General features: G+C 38.2%; 1 protein-coding gene across 1 annotated transcript in view; it reads right to left on the minus strand.

The window, feature by feature from the left end:
* DPYD (dihydropyrimidine dehydrogenase) overlaps positions 1-22062 on the minus strand; it is an 873733-nt gene that overhangs the window by 760995 nt on the left and 90676 nt on the right. Inside the window, exon 3 of the mRNA XM_004582023.3 lies at positions 259-341. Coding sequence (XP_004582080.3) covers positions 259-341 — 83 coding nt within the window. The remainder of the gene's footprint in view (positions 1-258; positions 342-22062) is intronic.

The following is a 22062-nucleotide window of genomic DNA, read 5'->3' on the forward strand; positions in this document are numbered from 1 at the left end:
ATAAATATAAAACAAGACACCCCTTAAGCATTTTAAGTAACAAATTAAACATTTACATTTTTTACTGTGCACTGAGGCTTAACATTTATGCAGCTTCAAAACCAAAGTACAGCCTCAAGGGAAGTCCCTCCACTGACAAATTAATACCTTAGAGAACAGAGCTGAATGGTGGCAATGAACTCATTTGTTCCCCCAATAATGAAGAATGACTTTTTCTTTACCACATCTGTGACTGTTGCTATGGTGACCCAGACTTACCTCACTGCTTCTCGGAGAGCTCCTCGCTCACCAAGTGTGGTGTGCTTGATGTCATCAAAATTATTCTCCAGCTTTTCACAATTCTGCAACATATTTTTTTAAATAGCATTAATCCCACGACATCCTGAGGAAAATCATGTGTATGCAATTATGTGAAATTGTAATTGGTTATATTGATTATGGACTCAAAAATATGCACACTACTTTAATTGGATAGAATTCATTAAAATTGACAGTTGAATTCAACATTAGCAAACTAAAAAGATCTTAGGATACAGCTGTCAAAGAAGTCTTTTTATCAATTTTTCAAAATGAGTAAATAGAAGAAATGAATAAGTGTATAAAATAGTAAAACTTCTATAGTGTTGAGGAATTAAAATATCTCAGGAACAATCAAGTGCACCAAAGTCAAATTAAATGCTAAAGGAAAAATGAGGCAAGTTTTAAGTCATAATAAATAATAATTAGTTAACAATTACTAAAATAGATGAAGCCCAGATATAAGTTCCTAAAGTTAAATAGCCACAAACTTTTATAGCCACATATTTAAAAAACAATTATATACTATATATGAATATAGTCCTTAAAATTTTATATTATTCTGAGAGGCATGATAACATTCAGTAGATGTGACATAAATCCATTCAATATTACAAGTGATTATTTTACTATCAAACATTATAATAGCACTTCTGGACTGAATTCTAGTGTGTTTGTAAATTTGACTACAACTATAAAGAAGAGTATATTATAAATCTAAAACTGTTTAATATTGTATGTCTTTAGAAGGAAAATGTCATATTTAAGACTTAGCAAATATAACTATATAAATCTTTTGGCACATTAAATGTATTGCAAATTTCACTTGTATTTAGAAAATAGAATTAAATATTTTAAATTGCACATAGAAAAATCAAATAATAAAATATATCTGTTCTATGTTTTCCTATTTCTCAAATTGGAAATAAATATGCTACGTTTTTGAAAAAGTATAGAACTAAGGTTAATAATTTTTAATGTACAAGATCATTTCACACAAAATATATTAGGACATAGACCATAATTTTACCTTATATTTTTAAGCCAAATTAAAGCAAACTTTTTTTAACCCAATACATATGCTTGTACAACAAAAATCTTAAAGGTTACCAAAATAGATCTGCTGGATGCTAGCAGCATAAATATTCCGCTATTGCTCTGTCTTTTCACTTTTTAACTATTGTTTTTTCTTGAAGAATCTTATATTTAATGAAGCTCAAACTGTCATGCTATTTTAAAATTACTGCATTTGTTACCCTGCTTAAGAAGATTAGAAATTCCTCAAAATCATAAAAATATTTTTCTGTATTCTTTCAGAAAGCTCCATTATTTTACATTTCCAATGTAGATGCACAATCTGGGATGATATTCACATATGATGTACAGGCATAAAATCATACCATGTAGGTAAGCAATTAAATAATTGTATTTATTGAAAAAATTACCTGTAATTCAAAATATTTTTTCATAAATTAAGTCACAACACACATAGGGTCTATTTCTGAGGTCTATTCTGTTTAAATGTTCAACTTTTTATACTGGATCCAGTCTTATTCTATTTTAATTACTTCTGTCCACCATGCAGTATCCATAAATAAATATGAGAAAAACAGGTAACTCAATAGGAAATAGGCAAAATAATTATGTAAACAGTATATAAAAGAGAATATCCAAGTAGCCAATTGTAAAAAAAAAAAAACATTCAGCATCACTAGTCATTAGTAAGATGACAATATTCAAGTTATGTTTTGTATTTCAACAGCAGTGCAACAGAAAGGGGAAAAAAGAAGGCATGGAGGGAAGGAGGAAGACAGAGGTGGAGATTGCCCATCTTTTGGCTCACCGTACAAATGCACACAGAACCTGGCCAGGGCCAGAATGAAATCAGAAGCCAAGAACTCCACTGGCTTCCTCCCAAGGTGTGAGCCAGCAGGACGCTAGACAAGCAGGAAGAGAAAGGAGTCAAACCCAGTTGCTCCTACATGGCTTAACCTACTTCATCAAAAATGCTAGCCAGTAAATGCTAAGCAAGCCATAAAGAAACACCACTGCATATTTTGAAAATGTATGAATGTCAAAAAACAGCTACGCAAGTATTTATTTTTTTAAGTATTAGAAAATAACTGAAACACTGTTAGCGAAACTGCTAATTATTACTAAGTTATATAAATTTACTTGAGAGTTCCTTATGGGTCTGCCTGGAAGAAATACAGTCTATGTTTACCAGAACTCACAGTTATACTTTTCAAACTAGCCAAAAGGTGAATATAAGCCCACCAAAACTTAAGACAGAACACAGGAATAAAGCATGTTATTTATTCACACAATAGAAACCTGAAAAGCACTGATATTATACATTCTGTCACTACAAGGAGTACAACAAATACATCTCATGACACAGACACTGTATTAAGAAAAAGAAGTAAGCCACAAAGAGAGCAGTGAAAATTAATCTACTCATATTTAGTTCAAAAACAGGAGGCTTCGATGAATAATTCAAAAAAGTATTACACCTTCATTTGAAAAAACACTATAAAAAGAGTGTTTATTAATAAGTGTAACAAACCAAACATAATACTTAGGCATGGAAAATTACAAAATATTAAAAGAAAGAACACTTAAACAAAGGAAAGACACCCTTAGCTGATGAGTTTTGAAGATTTGTCATTATTAAAATAGCACTACTCTCTAAAGTAACCTACAGGTTTGATGCACTTCTTATCAAAATCCTTGCCAGCTTCAGATTTTGACAAAGCAACCCCAATGTCTCAAGCAAATGTAAGGAACCCAGAATAGCAAAATCATTACTGAAATCAAAACAAATGAAGCTATAAGAATTATACTCCCTGTCCCATAATTTAATAAAAAGTTATATGGTCAAGATAATGGAAGAACATAGGGCTTTGCACAATGGCTCAGTACCTAAAATTCTTTCCTTGAACGCACTGGGTCCCCATATCGGCGGCACCAGTTCGTACCCTGGCTGCTCCACTTCCCATCCAGCTCCCTGCTGTGGCCTGGGAAAACAATAGAAGATGGCCCAAAGCTTGGGACCCTGCCCTGCCCTCCCTTGGGAGACCCAAAAGAGGCTACTGGGTACTGGCTTTGATTAGCTCAGCTCCAGCCATTAGGACCACTTGGGGAGTGAACCAGCAGATTAAAGATGTTTCTCTCTGTCTCTCCTTTTCTCCTTAAATCTGCCTTTCCAATAAAAATAAATCAATCTTCGGGCCCGGCAGCGTGGCCTAGCGGCTAAAGTCCTCGCCTTGAAAGCCCCGGGATCCCATATGGTTGCCGGTTCTAATCCCGGCAGCTCCACTTCCCATCCAGCTCCTTGCTTGTGGCCTGGGAAAGCAGGAGAGGACGGCCCAAAGCTTTGGGACCCTGCACCCGTGTGGGAGACCTGGAAGAGGTTCCTGGTCCCGGCATCGGATTGGCGCGTACCGGTCCATTGCGGCTCACTTGGGGAGTGAAACATCAGATGGAAGATCTTCCTCTCTGTCTCTCCTTCTCTCTGTATATCCGGCTTTCCAATAATAATAAAATCTTTAAAAAATAAATAAATAAATAAATAAATAACTCTTCAAGAAAAAAAAAGAAATAAAAATACAAACCAATGGAACAGAATTGAGAACTAAACATTTATACTCTTTGTCATTGTAGTTCCAACAAGGGTGCCAAGATAGTTCAAAGAGGGAAACAACAAACGGTTTTGCAACAGTTGGAAAATGACATAGACCCTAATAGAGTCAGATGCTTCCTTCACACAAGACACAGAATCAACTCAAAATGAATCACTGACCTAAACGTAAGAACGGAAAGTTAAAAAATATTTTTAAAAAAAGGAATAAACATTCATGACGTTGCAACAGGCAAAGATTTTATGTGTGATCAAAAGTGTAAATATCAAAAATAATGAAAACTGAATTTCAGCACACTTTCAAATATTTGTGACTCATAGGACACTATTTTAAAAAATGAAAAGACAACCTAAAAATATAAAAAAGTATGAGTAAGTCATACATCTCATAAGGGTTTTTATCTGGATATACAAGGAGTTCTTACAATTCAATAATAAAAACAATTTTTAGAAGAACAATGGTTCTGAATGAATAGTTCCTGACTCCCATTATCCTCCAGGTCTACTACCAGTGAATCCAGACACCTGGAATAAACCAGTAGATAGGAGATCTCTCTCTCTCTCCTCCCATATACATACAAATATGTATACGCATATATGAATATATATGTATACATACCTATAAACATATGTAAGAAAACAAACAAAATGTTTACAATAAAAAAATTCTCACAAAAATATGAATGCTGGCCTATCATGGTAACCTACTAGCTAAAGTCCAAGCCTTAAATGCTCAGGACCCATATAGAAGCCAGTTGGTATCCCGGTTGCTCCACTTCTCATCGAGCCCCCAACTCTTGGCCTGGGACAGCAGTAGAAGAAGGACGAAAGCCTTGGGATACTGCAGCTATGTTGGAGACCCAGAAAAAGCTCTTGGCTCCTGGCTTTGGAATGGCTGAACGCTGGCCATTGCAGTCAATTGGAGAGTGAACCAGCGGATAGAAGATCTTTCTCTCTGTCTCTCATTCGCTCTGTAATTCTGACTTTCCAATAAAAGTAAATAAATCCTGGGCCTGGCACAGTAACCTAGTGGCTAAAGTCCTAGCCCTGCACATGCCAGGATCCCATATGTGTAGCGATTCTAAATCCCGCCTGCCCTGCTTCCCATCCAGCTCCCTGCTTGTGGCCTGGGAAAGCAGTCCAGGACGGCCCAAGGCCTTGGGACCCTGCACCTGCGTGGGAGACCCAGAGGAAACTCCTGGCTCCTGACTTTGGACTGGCTCAGCTCCAGTCATTGTGGCCACTTGTGGAGTGAATCAGTGCATGGAAGATTCTCCTTTCTGTCTGTCCTCCTCTTTGTATATCACACTCTCCAATAATATAAATAAATCTTTAAAAATAAATAAATCTTTTTAAAAGTATGTAAATGTGTGCAGAAGCATCATTCATTATATTAACAAAACAACCCAAAAGTCATTCAAGTGACAAATGGAGTAACAAATGTACTGACGTAACAGAAAGTGAAATTATGATAAATTGATACATATAACAATGTTTTTTTAAAGATTTATTTATTTTTATTACAAAGTAAGACATACAGACAGAAGGAGAGACAGAGAGGAAGATCTTCCATCCAATGATTCACTCCCCAAGTGAGCCGCAACGACCGGTGCTGCACCAATCCAAAGCCAGGAACCTGGAACCTCTTCTCGGTCTCCCACACAGGTGCAGGGTCCCAAAGCTTTGGGCCGTCCTCGACTGCTTCCCAGGCCACAAACAGGGAGCTGGATGGGAAGTGGAGCTGCCGGGAGTAGAACCGACGCCCATATGGGATCCCGGGGCGTTCAAGGAGAGGACTTTAGCAGCTAGGCCATGCCGCTGGGCCCCAGCAACACGTGAAGGAACTGAAACATCATACTAATAAAGGGAGAGCAGGGTTCAGACCTGTGGTCATATTATAATTATGCAGTGTAGATTAACAAAAAGTAAAAAAATTCATGGTTGTTGAATTGTACCATTTTTTAAGGTTTATTTATCTTAAAATTTCAGTTCCTTGAAAGCAAGTGAGTGAGAAATAGTGATTCAATTCTCAAATGCTAGCAACAATCAGGGCTGGTTCTAGCTGAAGCAAAAATGCCGGAAGTCTAGTCTTACAAGGGTTGTAGGGGTCCTCAGCACATGGCCATCTTCTACTAATTTCCCAGTCTTACAAGCAAGAAGTAGGGATCCCAGAATGATGGCCTATTGGTTAAATCCCTGCTTCACATGTTCCAGGATGCCATACAGGTGCCTGTTCCCATCCCGGGTGCTCCCCTTCCCTTTCAATCCTTCCCTTTCAGTCCCCATGCTTGTTGGCTGGGAAGGAGCAGAGGATGGCCAAAGACATGGTAACCTGCCTTTAACCTGCATACAAGACCCAGAAGCTCCTGGCTCCAGATAGGTTCAGCTCTGACTATTGAGGCCACTTAGGGAAAGATCTTTCTGTCTCTACTTCTCTCTGTAAATCTGCCTTTTTAATAAAAACTAAAAATAAATCTTAAAAAAAAAACCAGGAAGCTGGATTGAAAGCAGAGTAGCTGGCACTCAAACCAGAATGCTAATTCGGACTTCCAGTACCTAAAAGTGCAGGTACTGTCCTTGAATTTTAGTGTGTGAACACTATGGTATGTAAAGTACATCTCAATAAAGAGTTTTTTCTTTTGTTTTGCGTTGTCTGTCTTAACTAACCAACCCAATCCATGATGTTGCAAGTTGGCAGAGAGTAATTACAGGGGCACAGGAGGGTCTTCTGTTTAATTCATACTGTGAAAATTCATTAAAAAGTTGTCTAAGATTTATTTTTCAACATGTGATTATAATGCAATGCGATTTTGAGGGATAATTTCAATTATGGTTAAAAATCAAAATGCGATCACATCTCATTGAAGTTAAATTGAAAGCATGCACATAAAACACTTCAAAATGTCCAATATAGTACATATCAGCTATCAGCTGTTGTATTAATTGCTGTGATTTACTGACATCCTGTCCTAAATACATAATTCCTGTAAGTTTAACTTATACGGGTAAGATTTTTGAACTCCTAAACTTATTTTCTCCACAATGAATAGCTTTAAAAGATGGAAAATCACAAAAATGAATATCTAAATTATCAGAACTAGAAGGCCCTTTCCAGAACACTTTTCTAGTTAAGTTCAGACAGGTTCCAGAACAGGAAAATGGAAATGAGAGCTATGCTTTTTCTTTTGTCTTCATAACGGCAGTCAGACAAAGGAAGGAAAAGAAAAAGAACAAAGGAAAAGACAAAGGAAGACACGTGCAAACTTTGCACTTTAAAATTATATGGTCAATTATTTTAGCACAGGTTGAGCCACTACACGCAGTACCAGCATCCTACACAGACAAAACTGCAGTCTAACTATTCTACTTCTGAATCAGCTCCCTGTAAATGTGCCACTGAACAAAATGGAAAAAAGTTGGAGAAACAATCTTGAATTTCTTTATTTTTATTTTTTTAATGAGAACTTTTTTTATTAATTACATTTCATTATGTGGCACATTTTTATATGCACTGGGATTCCCCCCGCCTCTACCAAACCCTCCCCCCACACGGTGGACTGCTCCACCTTATTGTATTTCCATAGTTCAAATTCAGTTGAGATTCTTTCATTGGAGGTATTTACCAAGCATAAAGTCCGGCATCTTATTGTCCTGGTAAGTTCAATGGTTTCTTGGTGAGACCATCTCTGGTCTGAAGGTAGAGCCAGCAGAGTATCATCCCAATCAATTAAAAGCCCCAACATAATATTTACAACCAATTACAACATTATGGCATTAATTGACATGGTATTGATTACCCAATATGTTAATAGGAAAATGCAGGTTCTGAACCACAACCTGTGGCTTCTTCATAGACATTTCCATTTTGGTTTGTATTCAGCCGTGTTCCATACACCTTAAAATGGCTATAGATTGCCATTCAGCTGTCTCATGTCTATTTTGGGAGGATTTTTCATAATTTTTTTTAAGATTTATTTGTTTTTATTGGAAAATCAGATTTACAGAGAAGAAGACACAGAAAGCAAGATCTCCCATCCACTGCTTTGCTGGTTGCAACAGCCAGAGCAGAGCAGCTCTGAAGCCAAGAACCAGGAACCTCCCCTGGATCTCCCACGCGGGTGCAGGGTCCCAAAGCTTTGGCCATCCACGACTGCTTTCCCAGGCCACAAGTAAGGAGCTGGATGGGAAGCAGGGCCACTCGGAAAGGAACAGGCACCCACATGGGATCCTGGGCGAATGCATGGTGAGTACTTCAGCCACTAGGCTATGGCCCTGGGCCCAAAATCCTGAATTTCATTAGACGGCTAACTAGTTAAATGGGGAACTTTAAATTTCCAAGCTTTTATACTTACATTTAAAACGCCATTTTGTGGGTTTTCAACAAACCAATATTCATATGAGAGTACACAATTTTTTAAGAGACACTATAAAATAGATGTTATATGATCATAGTTAGGGAAAAATGCCAAGCCAGTTGAAATTACAAATGAACTAGTGACTCAGTTGCTCACTGTTGAATATCTAAAATTTTCTCTATGCATAGACATGTCATTCCAAATAATGAAATACGAGTTTTCTTTCATTTTTTTCCTATAGGATCCTGGTGCCTACAAGGCATGGACTTAGCTGCTAGGCTGCTGTGCTGGGTCCTAGACCTTATTATTATTTTTTTAAAGATTTTTTAAAATATTCATTTATTTTTATTACAAAGTAAGACATACAGACAGAAGGAGAGACAGAGAGGAAGATCTTCCATCCAATGATTCACTCCCCAAGTGAGCCGCAACGACCGGTGCTGCACCAATCCAAAGCCAGGAACCTGGAACCTCTTCTCGGTCTCCCACATGGGTGCAGTGTCCCAATGCATTGGGCCGTCCTCGCCTGCTTCCCAGGCCACAAACAGGGAGCTGGATGGGAAGTGGAGCTGCCGGGAGTAGAACCGACGCCCATATGGGATCCCAGGGCGTTCAAGGCGAGGACTTTAGCAGCTAGGCCATGCCACCGGGCCCGACCTTATTATTTTTAAACTGTGTTACAGGACTAGTATTTTTAAAACAATATTCTGAGGTGGAATCTGTAGATTCTAAGCAGTTATTGCAATATAATTTTTAAAGCTGCATAATATTTTACCATGTCCAACAGCCATTCTCTTTCTGCCTTTGTGGGTGATGTTATTACGGATACAAGTTATAAACACATGACTAAAAAATGAATTCAAAGCATAAAAAATCTTCAAAAACAGTTACTGGCTACAATTACTCATTCAACTTAAATTGCCACTTAACTCAAATTGCGTTACCTAAAATATATTCAAATATGTTACTACCATCAGTAATGGTTCAGTCAAAATCAGCCAAAATTGTGGATCCAAAACCTCATTTTTTTGGCTTCCCAATTTAATTATTGAAAGAAAGCAATGTGGTTCTTTCAGATTCGATTATCTTTTCCTGAGCCACTTCACCAATTTAACTGAACTACTGACATGTACTTTTCACTTAAACCTTACTGCATATGAATGCTTCACAGGCTACTTTTCAAAAAAATAAACAATTAGGTTATTGATTCTTTTTTTATTTTTTTATTTTTAAAATTTATATATATATATATATATATATTTATTACATTTCATTTTATAACATCGTTTCATAGGCTCTGAGGTTCCCCCATCTCCTCCCCATGCCCACCCCCCATAGTGGATTGTTCCACCTTACTGCAGTATTACAGTTCAAATCCAGTCTTGTTTCTTTTATTGCAAGCATGTACCATGCATAGAGTCCAGCATCTTATTGTCCAGCTCTATTCCACAGTTTCTTAGGGAGACCAACTCTGGTCTGAAGGCATAGCTGGCAGAATATCGTTCCGACCAATTAAAAGCCATAACATAACATCAACAACAGTTTCCAACATTATGGGGTTAATTAACATTGTATTGAGTGACTGATATGTTAGAAAATGCGGGTTCTTAACCACATCCTGTGACTACTTCATTAACATTTCAGTTATAGTTTGTATACAACTGGCATCTATCTACCTTAAAATGGCCATAGGATACTATTCAGTTTACTGATTCTTAACAGTAAAACCGAAATCATTAATTGTTGTTTACTGAAAGTGTTTATAAGTCAGATATATAAAAATTGATATTTACTTTCCATGTGTACATTTTAAAAATATTCAGTCTTGTACACATATTTACACAGCAAATGTTTCATTTGTGCATATTTTTGCCGTCTAATAAAAATTAATATGTACCTCTGAGAAAATATTTTTGCTTTTTAACATTTATGTTTATCAACATGAAAAGAAGAATGATAGGGAGAAAAGGAGAAAAAGAGTAAACAGAGAGATCTTTCTCATTTACTAGTTTACACCCCAAATAGAATAGCTAGGGCTGAGCTAGGCCAAAGCCAGGAAGTCAAACTCCATGAGAGCCTGGCACGTCAGTGGCAGTGGCCCAACACTGGAGCCACTGTCTGCTGTTTCGTTCAACACTGGCATCCTGCAATATCGGATTAGCTGCCATCTGAACTAGTAACTCTGAGGTAGAATATGTGGACCCAAAGGATAGCTTCATCTACTAGGTCACAAGACTTTCCCCTAATTTGGTTGGTATTTAAGAAAGTCATGTCATTTACCAACAGGAATTCATACATTAAGTAATACTATATCTGAATCTTTTTTATTTGAAAATAGTTTTTCTATTTGGAAATGGCCTATTTTCTTTGGCTGGCAATGCTATAGGATATGTGTGGATTAATCATAAATTCCAACGGAAAGCAGGAATTTTAAGATCTCAGTTTAGACATTACAGTTACTTTCTTTTTTAAAAAAATTAATTTTATTTTTTTTTAAAGTCAAATATACAGAGAGGAAAAGAGACAGAGAGGAGACTTCCCTCCGATGATTCACTCCCCAAGCGATCACAACGGCCACAGCTACGCTGAGCATAAGCCAGGAGCCAGAAGTCTCTTCCGGGTCTCCCATGCAGGTGCAGGGTCCCAAGGCCTTGGTCTGTCCTCGACTGCTTTCCCAGGCCACAGGCAGGGAGCTGGATGGGAAGCAGGGCTTCCAGGATTAGCACAGGCGCCTGTATGGGATCCTGGAATATGCAAGGTGAGGACTTTAGCCACTAGGGCCAGTATTTGGTTACTGTGCTGGGCCCTACAGTTTCTTTGTGTAAGTTACAGCAATTGTGTCCTAGGTAAAAGAGTCTAGGTAACAGTCTAGCTCTCACCATGGGACATAGTTACTTCTTGTCAAAAGGAAACACATACAAATGCATAAAACTTGTCTTATCAATATCAATACATCAATATCAATACATACTGAATATGAAATAAAATTGGTAATGGAGAAAATTTGTTGGTAGCCTAATTTATAAATGCTCACAAAATTGAATGTCAATATAATCAAGTTTTTTAAAAGATCATCTTATATTAACATCCATGTGTGAGCAAACATTTCAAAAGCATAATCATTGAAGACTCTTCTGTTTTCAGATTTATAGCTGTAAAAATGATACAGAGGTTACCACACACAAAAAAACAATTCATCTCCTTTCCTATCATAGTACATGAATGAAGAACATAAGGAAAAAATACACACAGATTTTGCTTGCTCAGAGCTGAAATTCTTATCATTTCCTCTTTTCTGCCAACCCCACTGCAATATCAAATTCTGTCTTTGCTTCTACCATGGTAGGGGTACAGGTTCACCAAAGAATCAACAAGGGGGCAGGGGGCCAACATTATGGCAGAGAAGGTTAAGTAGCCAATTACAACTACTCCAATTCCAAAGCAGGTGCCTGCTAATGCACCTGGGGAGACAGAGCAAAATGGCCCAAGTACTTATGTCCCTTTGATGCACATGAGAGACAGGGATGGAGTTTCAAGCCTATGGCTTCAGTTTAGTCCAGTTCTGATCATTGTGATCATTTGGTGAGTAAATCAAGACTGGGAATCTCTTCATTGTTCCCTTCTCTTCTCCTTTCATTCCCTCTCACTTTCCATCCAACTCTGCCATTCAGATAAATTAATTAAAAAGAGGGCAGGGAGGAAGGTGAAGAAGGGGCCAGTATTTGGTTGCTGTCAACTTGAGTCACTGCTTAGATGCCCTCATCCAGTATGTGAGTTCCACCTACTTGGCTTCCAAATCAGGTTTCTGTTAATGTGCACCAATGGAGGCAGCAGGTTTTGACTCAAAACCTGAGTTTCTGCCTCCCATATGAAAGACCTGGGTAAGCTTTCACACTACTGGCTTTGTCCTGGCATTGGGGAGCTCTGTTTGTTAATAAGGGACTATTCCAGAATGAAATTTCAGGTGTAAGTAAGATGTAAACGAGTTATTCTAGGATAAAATGTTGACTCTTATTGTCCTTTGATCAATATAACACCATTAGAAAGCCACAAGCAGTGTAACAAAAGGTGGGCTATGCTTTTTTAAGGAAGAAAGGGAAACACAAAGGGCAAATACAAAGGAAAATGACAAAGAGAATAAATGAATGAAATCTTATTTAAATTAATATGGACACAACAAGAAAAATCTGCAATTAGCAAAAAATACTGAAATAAGAAGTAGACTTTTGTCAACATGGAATGGAGCTTGAAAGTAAGTACCAACACATGGGAGAAATGGAAGGCTATAAAAAATTAGAATTTAGTGCTAACTAGATATTCCTTTTGCTATGACAGGCAAGTTACTCCTACTTAATTTTTAGTATTCATATCTGAGAAGCTTCATATCTGAGAAGCTTCAAAGACATTCATATCTGAGAAGCTTCACAGACATTTGGGGGGGAATGGGTACTCAAGGGTAAATTACAGTAAACAAGTTAATACTGGAAAATTTCTTCCTGCTGGCTCTATTGAGGGGAACTTTATCCAACTTATCTGCACAACAACCACATGAGTTTCTGTTTTGTAAGTAAGAAAACAGGCACAATGAGAAGATTAAAGCAACCTAGGTCATAAACTAGGAAGGGATAAAGCAGTAATTTGAGCCAAGTGGCTTGGCCTGAAAAGCCAAACTCAACACTACATAAGATGTCTCTTAAAGTGTTAGCTTCTATATAGTGAATATAATTTGTAAAATGTCCTCCTGGTAATATTAATTTTAGAAGCTGGACCAAGCCATAGCAGTCTAGTACTAGAGTCAAATGGAGCCCAAACACATGTGAGATTCTCTCTTACTTCTGTGTGGATTTGCTTTACTTATAAAATGTAGAAAAACAAGAAATCTATATATACATAGTTAAGCCAAATTAATACCCATAAATATTTGCATGCAACAGTCTTTATTTGAGCCTGTGACACCACCGTAAAAAATATAATGAGCAATTAAATTCCCAAGTGTTCAGATTTTGGCAGCAATTAAAGTAGAAACTAGAAACTAAGCATCAAAAAGAACTGGTTTTGATGGCATACTGCCAAATAAATCCCCATGGGGGGAGTGAAGGTCTCAAGTTTCAACTGTGATAGATTTTTATGGTATTTTAGATCTCATCTATGTTAGGAATTGTATAAAAATATAATAAACTATTATAATACCATCAACCTGAGAGAATATTACATAAATTTCTGAAGCCTGAGATATTTAACAAATATTGCCATTGAATTCTCCATTTAAACTACACAAAATTATAAGGAAATTCAAGCAAATATCTACTGATTCATATACTTGTTAGTTATTTAAAAAGATTGCAGAGTTCTAGTTCATACGATATTACGATATTACTATATTATTACGATATTATTACGCGCAGCTAATTCCCACAACCTGGTTCTTTACCGTGAGCTGAAACACACCAGACACAACGAGGTATCTTAGGAGGTTTATTCCAACGGAGCAGGAACAGGGTAGAGGTGGTGAAGATCAGAAAAGAAGGGGAGAGAAGAGAGGGAGAGAAGAGAGAGAGAGAAGAGAGAGAGAGGAGAGACAGAAACCAGAGAAGGAGGGATAAGAGAGCGAGCCGCACCTGGGGGGGGGGGGGGCCTTTTTGTCTGCCAGGTGTAGGGGGTGGGGATTGGGAGGGATTGGGGGCAGGCCCCAGGGGATTAGTGCCTGGGGATGATTGGTGAGTGGGCGGGGTTGGGGAGGGGGCTGGAAGATTGGGGTGGGATTCAGGTGGAATGCCAGGTTACATCCGATTGGTGGATAGCTAGGCCGGCGGGAATTTCGTGAGCTGTGAGGAAGAAGGACTGGCGCCGGGTCCAGGGAGGGATATTGGAATAACTCCTTACATTCCTCCCTTTTGTTACATATAAAGGAAGAGCGTCCCTCCATCTCCCATTCTTCCCGCCAGGCTGCAACCACTACCAAGAGAAACCAGCTCCTAGAAGCCATAGAGAACAATGCCCCTCTTCCTTTATATATAACAAAAGGGAGGAATGTAAGGAGTTATTCCAATATCCCTCCCTGGACCCGGCGCCAGTCCTTCTTCCTCACAGCTCACGAAATTCCCGCCGGCCTAGCTATCCACCAATCGGATGTAACCTGGCATTCCACCTGAATCCCACCCCAATCTTCCAGCCCCCTCCCCAACCCCGCCCACTCACCAATCATCCCCAGGCACTAATCCCCTGGGGCCTGCCCCCAATCCCTCCCAATCCCCACCCCCTACACCTGGCAGACAAAAAGGCCCCCCCCCCCCCCAGGTGCGGCTCGCTCTCTTATCCCTCCTTCTCTGGTTTCTGTCTCTCCTCTCTCTCTCTTCTCTCTCTCTCTTCTCTCCCTCTCTTCTCTCCCCTTCTTTTCTGATCTTCACCACCTCTACCCTGTTCCTGCTCCGTTGGAATAAACCTCCTAAGATACCTCGTTGTGTCTGGTGTGTTTCAGCTCACGGTAAAGAACCAGGTTGTGGGAATTAGCTGCGCGTAATAATATCGTAATAATATAGTAATATCGTATGAACTAGAACTCTACCAATCTTTTTAAATAACTAACAATACTGAATAGAAATGGAAAGAAAAACACAGAAAAACTATCAAATTGCAATATTAAATAAAATATTTCAGTGATATGTCCAATGAAACTAATTTCCATAAATAGCAGACTGATGGAATTGTAACTCCTTATGAAGAGTTGTGACATTATAGAAAAATCAGTCAGGAAAATGGAGGGGAGGGGAATCCCAGACTATACAGAATTGTACGATCAATTTCAAAATAAAATTTAAAAATAAAAAAAATTAATTTCTAAAGGACTGCATTTCTTTTATAAAATAAACACAATAGCTGAAAACTATATTAACATTTAAATCTTCAAATTTAATTCATAAAATTTCAGAAAGCATTCCTGAAAATCTACTAAGTCAGTTGTTTTACTAGGCACAGAAACAAAAAGCTAAATAAGACTTGAAGTTGCTCATAATATGGTACAAATATACAAAGTGAGAGTGGGTTTACTTCTGGTTCGTCCCTTACAAATACGTAACTTCAAGTCAACCAGGTAAGGAAGGTGAACATACATGACCCAGCTTGGGGGAGGGGAGCCAGGGAAAAGGGGAAGGAGAACCAGGGAGGGGAACACACTCAGTGCCATGTAACAGTGATGCATGAGAGACCACTGCAAACCTCACAAGTTTGGAAGCTTGCTGCACATTATTTGAGAAGACAAAATATGTTCACAGAAAATGCAATTAAAAGCACTTTTTGTGTGTAGGAAATTGTTTAAACCCATACAGTTTTCTTTCATAATATGAATTTTCCACAAGCTTTTGAAGACTCCTCACATTTTGAGGGACCCTCAGGGAATCATCAACTGTTCTTATGGAAAAATAATAAAATTCCTGTTTTAAAATATGTAGAAGATTTAAATAAAATGACACACTCCAAGTTATGGTACTGCTAATCTATGGCAGGCGGACATTAGTTAATATACTGGGTTGTTTTTTTTTTTAACGCCATAAGCCAAATTGAGAAAAGATAATAGACGTGCATATGTTTCTCATGTATTTAGAATTTCCTAAGCCCTAGATCTCTCAAAAGGATGAATCAATTAAGTGAACTTACCTCTTTAATGAAATTGTATATTTTAATTTGGGCACATATCAAAAAGCCTCAAAGCTTTGATGAAGTTCCTCCATATAAGTCTGAGGAAGAAATAACCAGTGTATTGAGATTTTTTTTTAATTCTAGATGAACATTCTAATACGAATATATGATTTCCAGTTCAAATCAAGGGATTCATATTTCAACAGATAATTGGTTTTCCCTTCAGTGTGTCTTAGCTAGTTTAATCCTTTCAGAGAACATTAAGAGGTAATCATATTTAACTAATGTCATTTCACTAATGGTGGGCCAGCTTACAATCAGCTTTTGTCTTGCAGTCTTCCGCGAGTTACAGTGAATGAGATGCAACATAATGTAGCAGCACAGGAATTAAGAATACAGGAAGCCTGTTTGGATGAACAGACTGTTTCTGAGCTCTGGCTTTGCAACTAAAACTGTCTTCATTCTTAAGAAGATTCCTAAAATCTCAATCTGCAAAAAATTCTTTAAAAAAAAAAAAAGCATCCATGATATGATCACAATTGACAGCTCTTTCAAAGGTTAGAGTGAGAATTAAATAAAATCATGTAAGTAAAAATCCATTCTAAGGGGAAAAATGCTCTATTTAAATACATTTTTATGTATCTATTTGAGAGAGAGTGTGCTTGCTCAACTTCTTATCTGCTGGTTCATTCCCCAAATGCCTACAAAGGCTCAAGGCCAAATTCAAAACTAGAAATTCAATCCAGGTCTCCCATAATTGGCTGACGGGACCCCAATGACTTCATCTGCACTAGCAGAAAACCTCAGTCAGCAGCTAGAGTTAGTCATTAAGGCCAGTAAACTTGTAACATGAAATTCAGGAGTCCTAACAATTACAACACGCACCCCTTACGCATTTTTAAAGGATAGAATAAGTCTCCTTTCAGGGTTCATAATCAATTAAAACAGTTTTAGTTATGTATGAAGTATTCAATATTCTATCTCTCATGTACTGTAAGAACTCAGGAATATTTCAGTATTCAACACAAACAAAAATAAAAACAGTTCAGTTATATAATTCTACCTGCTGACCACTAGTTTCTGTATCTTTGGGAAGACAATATAATTTAAGATTAAGTGTTCACTTTTTTTTTTTAAAGATTTATTTTATTTTTATTACAAAGTCAGACATACAGAGAGGAGGAGAGACAGAGAGGAAGATCCTCCATCCGATGATTCACTCCCCAAGCGAGCACAACAGCCAGTGCTGCACCGAGCCGAAGCCGGGATCCAGGAACTTCCTCCAGGTCTCCCATGCGGGTGCAGGGTCCCAAGGCTCCTGGCCGTCCTCGACCGCCCTCCCAGGCCACAAGCAGGGAGCTGGATGGAAAGCGGAGCCGCCAGGATTAGAACCAGTGCCCACATGGGATCCTGGCGCGTTGAAGGCGAAGACTTAAGCCGCTAGGCCACGGCGCCAGGTCCAAGTGTTCACTTTTAATTTGGATTTCACATCCCAGTATTACAACAGCTTTTCACAGTATGGCTATGTCTTGACAGCACTTTACATGGTTTGTGCAATAATCAAAGGTTATAAAGTAGCATTATGTTGACCTTTGTCACATCACTATATAAATACTAGTGTGTTTTTTGTTTGTTTTGAAATTGCCATTACATACTTACTGAATCTCGACCACTGAGAAACCTTTCAAAGACAATTTCAATGAAGAAAACTTCCTGTTTGGACCACAGAAGCTTTTTCATTTTCAGGCTCTGTATGTTCACATCAGTCTCACTTCCTACAAGGATGCTGTGCTCTGTATGTTTAACTGGCAGTGACACTTCACTGCTTCTGGTCCACAGACACTGATTTTTTTTCTTCAGGGCATTTACACTTGCTAGTGAATTGCTAGAAATTATTGCAAATATTCACGTCTGTGTTTCAATATCATTTCTTTAGAAACACATTCCCTTCACATTTCCTATATAAACAATCCCACCCTGACATTACTGTCCTACTTAACTATTTTCAGAACATTTGTTATAATTGACATTACATGTTATAGTATATTTAAGTCAAACTATTAAGTTTTATGAAGGCAACACATGATTTCCTATATTGACTGCAGAACTGGAGTCAATCATTAAAGATTTATTGAGTGGATATTATGGGAACTTTGATGCATTAAGTATATTAAAAATGAATGAGATGCTATCAGCATATTACAAGTGCAAATGAAGGCAGTAAAGGCAGCCAGCTATTTTTCCTCTAAAACATCATTTTAGGCTTATCTTAATGAATACCTCATGATCCAAATTTGATTCTTCAGTTTTGCACACTAAGTCAGTAACAATGAATCTCTTTCCTAATGTCTCTCAGTAACCAAGTTAATATAAAGAAATAAACAAAACTAGAGTGCCAAAGTATACAGTCATTGCACAAGTATGCTACGTAGACTAGACTATCACAAGGACATGATTAATAAATTTGACTTCTAGATACTCATAACAGAATGGCTTGGTCCTTAGCCACATGCCATAATAACAGAAAACCAGAAGCCTTTAAAGTTTTTGGCTTTGCTACCTGCAACACCAGCATCACATATCAAAGCACTGTCCCAGGCCCAGCTGCTCAGCTTCTTATCTAGGTTTCTACTGGTGTAAAAGAAAGCAGCAAAAGGTGGCCCAAATGCCAGGGATATTGCCAACCACACTGGAAAATCTGTGGGAGTCCCAGGTTCCTGGCTTTAGCCTGCCCAAGTGGACCTTTGTGACCATGTAGAGTGACCACAGATGGAAGATACTCTCTGTGTGTCTCTGTGTATCTCTGGCTCCCTTTCAATGTAACTCTGCTTTTCAAATAAATATTTTTTAATGAAAGGATTTCTTTCACAAAGCCCTGCATGAAATATTACATTTCATGAAAACTTCACTACCAGTGATACTACCAAATTTGACACTACCCCTTCACTGAGTTTTATAACTAATCTTTGGATTGTGGAGGTAAGCCCTCTTGAAAACATTTTTGTGGAATAAACCACGTAAGTTTTTCACTGCCAGGTGACTCTTGCAAATTCTTTAATTTTGTATGTATGTGATGTATATTCATAAATCATAATGCTTTTTCTGTTTTCAAACAAAACGAACAAAATTATGGAAGACAGACGATAAAAGGACTATTTATGTAATTCCTTTCTTTCTCTCTCTGTATAAGCTCCTCCCTCTTTACTTCCTCCCTCTCTCTGACTCTTTCTCTCTCTCTCTGCTTTCCTCTCTGTCTCCTTCGTTTCCTCCCTCCCTCTGTAAATCCTTAAAACATTATTTGAAGTTATATATAAAAATAACAAGGACTTTCACCACAATACTAACAGATGGGTGAAATTTAAAAAAAAATCAACCCCCCCACAAAGAAAAACAGAAGATGCCAGAAACTGACAATGTTTATAAAATCTTTATAGATTAAACGAACAACAACAACAACAAAAACAAGATAATGTTGTGGAAATGAGCCAGTATATACCACAATCTACTTCTGCATAATTTTTTCAAGACTTTGTTTGAATTCTGAGTTCATTTCCAGCACTCATCATCCATTTCATTCATATAACACTAAACACATGATTTTATACACATATGAGTAGCAAAAACAACAGCCCTTTCGATACTGTTTTTAGTACATCTCAGGGGTTTTGATATTTTTGTTTTTGTTTTCATGTCTTCAAAAATTTTTTTTTTAATTAATTTCTTCACTGACCCATAGGTCATACAGACGCATCGTTAGCTTCAAAAAGGTTTTTGATTTTCTTTTTCATCTCTTCAGCAACACACTGCTCATTCAGCAGCATATTATTTAACTTCATTTGTAAATTTTCTATTGTTCTTACTGTTGTTAATCTTGTTTTATGGCTTTTCATTTTTAAGGGGATGTATAGTAACTCTGCAATGGAGACTATCATATCCAGATGTGAAGATACAATGCAGTATGCATATCTACTTCCATATCAAAGATGGATTTCCAATGAAACTGTTAAATATATCTTGACAAAAGGATCCTGGACTCTGCCATTGTCCATACCTACAATGTAAGGATATGCTTAAATAACAGAATGATAGACTTATGGCTGTTGATGAAGGACTATACTATTATAAAATATAGAGGAAATCGGTGTGGGGATGGGATTTGGGGAGGGAGAAGGGAAATCCCAGAACCTACGGAACTGTATCATAAAATAATAAAATTAAAACAAAAAACTATTGGTTTTCTTCTTGCCTTCCTCTGTCCCAATGTAGTGGAAGCTGGACAGGAATCCAAGGAAGGAAAAGAAGAAGTATCCATCCACCTCCTTCATATGTTGTTGTGCTCACAAAAGTCACATTTCAATAAGCCCTTAGCTCTGGTTAACATCATGGTCACTGTCTCGCTGGAAGTCCCTTCTAGTGGATATTCTGAGGCCTACTGTGCTCCATGAGACCTGCAGGGAAAACTTAACACCGAGAAGATCAGAATATTCCCAAATGACAAGTCTCCAGGTATCACTTATTTATGAATATTTCCTAAGTATTTTTTTACCAAAAGACATATTAAATTAATCTTCATAATAATAGTGAGATCACAGCCATACACACTTCATACACTGGCTGATTTGGAGGAACTGAGCAATGTCTATCAAAGTACTCATCAGCCACATGACACCCCCCTAAGTTATTTGCCTTTGTCATGCAGAACTTAAATAAGAGCAACTAATCATAAAGTTTTTACTAACAACAGACGTGCACTAAAATAAGCCCAGGAAATAGTTAGATACATCATTTGGTCTATCGAAAACATTACAAGGTTAAGAAATCTGATTAAATCTAGAGACTTAAAAACAAATTTTGTCATTGGGAAGTTATTCTCTTAAAAAAAATTATGAATAGTTAAGATTTAGGTGTGAAGTAGACACTTAGATATCTAAGCACCTGGATTTGTGAACTTCCTAGCTCTGCTTCCCACGCCAGCTTGCTGGTAATACCCACTCTGAGAAGCAGCACATGGCCGTTCAAGTAGGTGGGCGTGTCCCACCACCTAAGAGACCAGGATTCAGTTCCCAGCTCCTGGCTTTGTCCTTGAAGAACCTCAGTATTAAAATCCCAAGCATTTGTTCATGGCACATTGCTACTAAGAACCTGTATAAGCTTGCAGGCTAAACAGCCTATGTGACCTTTAGCAGCCTATGTGACCTTTAGCACTAATGGGTCCCAATTTTTATGAATCAAGTCCCACCTAAGTCTGGTTATCTCACAGGTGGCTCCAAGTAATTAAGTGGGTGCTTCCCTTAGTTGCTGTAGGCATGCACTGTCCAGCCTAGATAGGTAGAGAATGTGTGGTATTTCCCCTCACCTTGCAAACTACTGTGAATTGCCCCTTTTCAAGCTATTGTGGACTGTCCCTATAAAAACCCTATGAATGTTCTGTTCCTGTTCGGGGCCACATTCCCGGTATGGAGTGTTGGTCCCGGTATGCCAGCTGGCCGGCCAGTCTGCCAGCTGCCTGCTCTCAACCAAGAACCCAGGCTCGGATGTGCTGAGCTTCAATAAACCATCCTTGTGCACTTGGATCAACTTCAGACTCCTGGTGATTTCGGGGGATCACAAAATCTGGGCACAACAAATGAGGCTCGTCCAGGATCCCCAAGATAATCAGGACTCACCTCGAGGATGTTGCAACATCCTGGCATCACCCTGGATGCTGAGGGCACTGGGGAGAAAGCAGCAAATTCCAGAGCTCTCATTGCTTACCTCTGCCTCTCCAGATCAATCTGCTATTCAAATAACATTAACACCAAAAATAAAGGTCTTTTAACCCCCATTCAGAAGATTTACCATTAAGTCTGTTATATATTTAGAAAGTAAACCAGGCTAGCACCATGGCTCAACAGTCTACTCTTCCTTCTGTCGGCACAAGCAACCTGTATGGGGGCTGGTTCATACCCCAGCTGCTCCACTTTACATCCAGCTCCCTGCTTGTAACATGGAGTGGCTGGCCTAAAGCCTCGGACCCTGCACTGTCACAGGAGACTTCTCACGAAGCTTCTGGTTCCATTTTGGGAGTGAACCAGCGGACACAAGATTCTCTCTCTTCCTCTCTCTCTATATATATCTGCATTAAAAAAAAAAAAA

The sequence above is a fragment of the Ochotona princeps genome, chromosome 2 (genome assembly GCF_030435755.1).
Source record: "Ochotona princeps isolate mOchPri1 chromosome 2, mOchPri1.hap1, whole genome shotgun sequence".
Classification (NCBI taxonomy): Eukaryota; Metazoa; Chordata; class Mammalia; order Lagomorpha; family Ochotonidae; genus Ochotona; species Ochotona princeps.